This window comes from Salvelinus sp. IW2-2015, unplaced genomic scaffold (assembly GCF_002910315.2).
Source record: "Salvelinus sp. IW2-2015 unplaced genomic scaffold, ASM291031v2 Un_scaffold2540, whole genome shotgun sequence".
Classification (NCBI taxonomy): domain Eukaryota; kingdom Metazoa; phylum Chordata; class Actinopteri; order Salmoniformes; family Salmonidae; genus Salvelinus; species Salvelinus sp. IW2-2015.
Genome location: NW_019943853.1, coordinates 97,165 through 101,082, shown reverse-complemented (window position 1 = coordinate 101,082; position 3,918 = coordinate 97,165). Strand labels below are relative to the sequence as shown.

Here is a 3,918-nt window from a genome sequence, read left to right as displayed (position 1 = left end):
TGGTGCTTCCACCCAGTGCTGTTCAGTTCTTACTCTCAGTAATGGTGCTTCCACCCAGTGCTGTTCTGTTCTTACTCTCAGTAATGGTGCTTCCACCCAGTGCTGTTCAGTTCTTACTCTCAGTAATGGTGCAGGAGGAAAGAAAGCCTCTCACCTTGTTTGTAGCGTCGATGAACTTGACTCCCTTGTAGGAGACGGACAGAACTATGGTCGGGACCTTCTTCATCTGTTCTGTAGACTTCTGTAGAGTGGAGAGAGAGACGGAGAGAGAAAGAGAGGGAAAAGAGGAGTCTGAGTTAACATTTGATGTCAATGAGTCAATTAGACTAATGATGGCCACCAACACAAGGCTAACAAGACGGTCTCACCGTCTCCCTCCACAGCAGAACAATAAAACCCTGCAATAAGAATCTCTTCACAATATAATACCATTTTAGAGAGAGCGGGGACTACGGTTGCAAAACTTTCAATAAATTCCCTGTTTTTTTTCAGAGATCCTGGGTTGGAGGGGTCTGGATTTACGACTTATTCCCTCCTGATTCCGTGAATCCTCAAACCGGGATTTCGGGAAAGGCAGGGAATTTATTGAAAGTTCTCAGAATTGTGCAACCTCAGTGGGGACAGATAGAGATGAGAGCTTATGAGATGAGAGCTCAACACAAGCTTATAACGAGATAGAATAAGAGGGAAGGGGTGGGAAGAGAGAGATGAAATCAACACAAGCTTATAACGAGATAGAATAAGAGGGAAGGGGTGGGAAGAGAGAGATGAAATCAACACAAGCTTATAACTAAGCAGAAAAAGAGGGAGATAGGGATGAGCTCACTGCACAGAGAGAGCCAGMCTATCAACACACTCTCCTCTTTACTAGCAGAATCAATTCCAATCTTCTCAAAGTTCAAAGGTTACCCCGTGMCTTATGGAAAACAATGGGTGCAAATGACATTTTCAAAACGTATAGATTTCTCCCTTGGAGGCCCAATATAACTATCAGCTTTCAACCCATAAATATTCCTCCTATATTCCTTTCTTCTTTCTATTCCCACCCAGACTTACTATCACCCGCTCTCGTCTGACAGCGGCATGCTTCTTTTCCCCTTCTCCCATTGTKAAGCTCATTATGCGCTGCCGCAGTGGGGAATGATGTGACTTAAAATCAGTATCACCCTAGTACCATTATTCCACCTGTCAGGGATTTAATATATTCAACAGATCTTGTATGAATTCCTCTTCCTTCTCTCTCTCACCCCCCCCTGCTCCTCCCCCCCCCCCCCCCCCGCTCTCACTCTCTGTGTTTCCTCAACATCAGCATATTTTAGTGCAGCGGTTCCCTGTCAAGATCACGGGCTTAAGAGGGCCGACAAACGCAGCGCTGCGAGACACAAAGACAGAAGACGGGGGGAGCAGAGGGAATTACATATGCATATGGCCATGTTGATACTGCGTCCACAAGCATGGAAATATAGAGAAAAGAGGAAGAGTGATGGAGAAGGGGGGGGGGGGTATAACAGACGCAGGTAAAGTAGGTACATCGAGAGCGGAGCTCCAAATTTAATGACCCTTGAAGTCTGACAATAAAAAAAACAGCATCAATCGTTTTGGGCAGATACAAGAAACTAAGAGAGAAGAGGGGGAGAGGGAGAGGTAGAGGCTCTCTGCTCTCCTCAGATGTGACAAACAGATAAAGATGAGGAGGAGAGAGGACAGTACACATATTAATAGGTCTGCTTCCTCACTGCAGTTTAAGTCAGTAGAGGGGTAGAGAGTAGAGAGAGAGAGAGAGAGGTGAAAGAGAATAAAAGAGAGCAAAAGAGAGGGAGGTGAATCCAGGTTAAAAAATGACACTACAGTGGTGGTTAAGTGGCGCCTACTTTCTCTCTCTGGGTGGTAGTGAATGTGCCGGGCCCTCTTACCCTCATCTTGGAGCAGGCGTCTTGTTTGACTCTGTTCCTCTCAGCTCCTTCACCAGCATGGAGCCCAGGTACTGTCAGAGACATAAAGGTAAACAACGTTAACATTCACATTCCATTCTAGCGCTATTAGACAGACACATGAAGGATCATAGAATCATTCAATGTAAGATGGAAACTTAAATGATCAAATAACTAAAAACTCCCAATAGTCGAATACTTCAATCTGGAAGAAAACAACAATATCTGCTGAGATGATGACATCACTTGCTGTGTGTGTGTGTGTTGCAGCTAGCCAGCCAGTCGCATAATAACGCAGTGCTTTCTGAAGTGATTAAACAAACCTGGAAATCCCAGAGGAGTGTAAACAGGGCTGGGAAGGCAGGAAATGTGCAAAGTGGGGAGGTCAATAAGTGAGGACCTGGTTCGTGAGACACAGACCCAATTTAATAAAAGAAGGTGGTTTATGGGACAGTAGTTACGGGGACATTAGGGCTAAAGGGATGTAATGGGTGTACGATTAACTGCTCAGTGCGCCTACTGTTGATTTTAGGCTAAAAGCCCCAAAGAGGATTTCTTATAGGATGTTCTGACACCCAAGTGCAAACATTGATCGTTTTATACCTAGACCCCCTGACCCTAAATCGTTTACCCTTCAGGATATGCTTTTGAAAAATGTGTCCCGGCAAAACGATCCACTAATCTTACCCTTCGTCAAAAGATAACAAATACATTGCATTAGCTTAACAGCGTAACACCAACCACACCCTGATTTCTCTCCTATTTTATGTGCAGTTAGAATGAATGAGTCACTTTTTTTATGGGAGGTAGTCTTGGTGGTTGTAGTGGAGTTGCTTGGGCTGGTTCATGCTCTGTCTGGCTCTGTTGTTAACAATGCTATGTATCAAGGGAGCGTTGTCTGTTTCTTGTATAGAGAACACTGAATAACTTACAAACCTCCAAGAAGCCCCTCTCTCTGGGTGTGTGTGCGTGGTGTGTGTGTGTGTTGTGTGTGCGTGCGCATCAATGTGGCACACATACAGTAAATCATGTTACAGTCAGGGTAGTGTCGTCTGATGCTGAAACGTACAGAGAACATAGTAATAACATTTAGAGTGAAAAGCGTACAGGGCTTTGGGAATCAGTATTGACCGATTATTACAGTTAGGATTATGTGTGTTATTCTAGCCATGTAGATGACGTAAGAGCGCTGTCAAAAGAACATCATCTAAGAGAAGCGAAGTGTGATAACGTTGGAGCAACATCTTAGCAACGTTTCCCTTTAGAGTACAACAACAGTGCATTCATTATAGGGAGTGGCATTTTCTTGTTTCTCCGTGTTAAAATTACATTCAACAACCATCACGCCCTAGAAATGGACAATGTAATTATGCTCACATTAATCCAAAAGTGGTGAAATGATGTTAGGGTATTGTCTGAGTTTAATTAAGGAAAACATTGAAATAACGTTAGGGACATTGTCTGGTGTAATAAAGAAATGTATGTCAAATGTGCTGTGATGACATTTGGCGGTCTAAGAATGTTAATAAAGAAAGCATTAATGACATTAGAGCTGGTCTATAATAAAGAAAGCATAATGACATTAGAGCTGGTCTATAATAAAGAAAGCATTATGACATTAGAGCTGGTCTATAATAAAGAAAGCATAATGACATCAGAGCCTGGTCTATAATAAAGAAAGCATAATGACATCAGAGCTGGTCTATAATAAAGAAAGCATAATAGACATCTAGAGCTTCTACTAAATGGTTTATAAAGAAAGCATAATGACATTAGAGCTGGTCTATAATAAGAAAGCATAATGACATTAGAGGTCATGGTCTATAATAAAAGCATAATGACATTAGACTGGTCTATAATAAAGAAAGCATAATGACATTAGAGCTGGTCTATAATAAAGAAAGCATAATGACATTAGAGCTGTCTATAATAAAGAAAGCATAATGACATTAGAGCTGGTCTATAATAAAGAAAGCATATCTCTCTC

At 42.2% G+C, this 3,918-nt stretch overlaps 1 protein-coding gene across 1 annotated transcript in view; it reads right to left on the bottom strand.

Annotated features, from left to right (window-relative positions):
- Nucleotides 1–16: 16 nt before the first annotated feature.
- LOC112074234 (ankyrin repeat and sterile alpha motif domain-containing protein 1B-like) overlaps nucleotides 17–3,918 on the bottom strand; it is a 41,173-nt gene continuing 37,271 nt past the window's right edge. Inside the window, 3 exon segments of the mRNA XM_070440437.1 lie at nucleotides 17–252; nucleotides 1,913–1,939; nucleotides 1,942–1,984. Coding sequence (XP_070296538.1) covers nucleotides 107–252; nucleotides 1,913–1,939; nucleotides 1,942–1,984 — 216 coding nt within the window. The 3' untranslated portion in view covers nucleotides 17–106.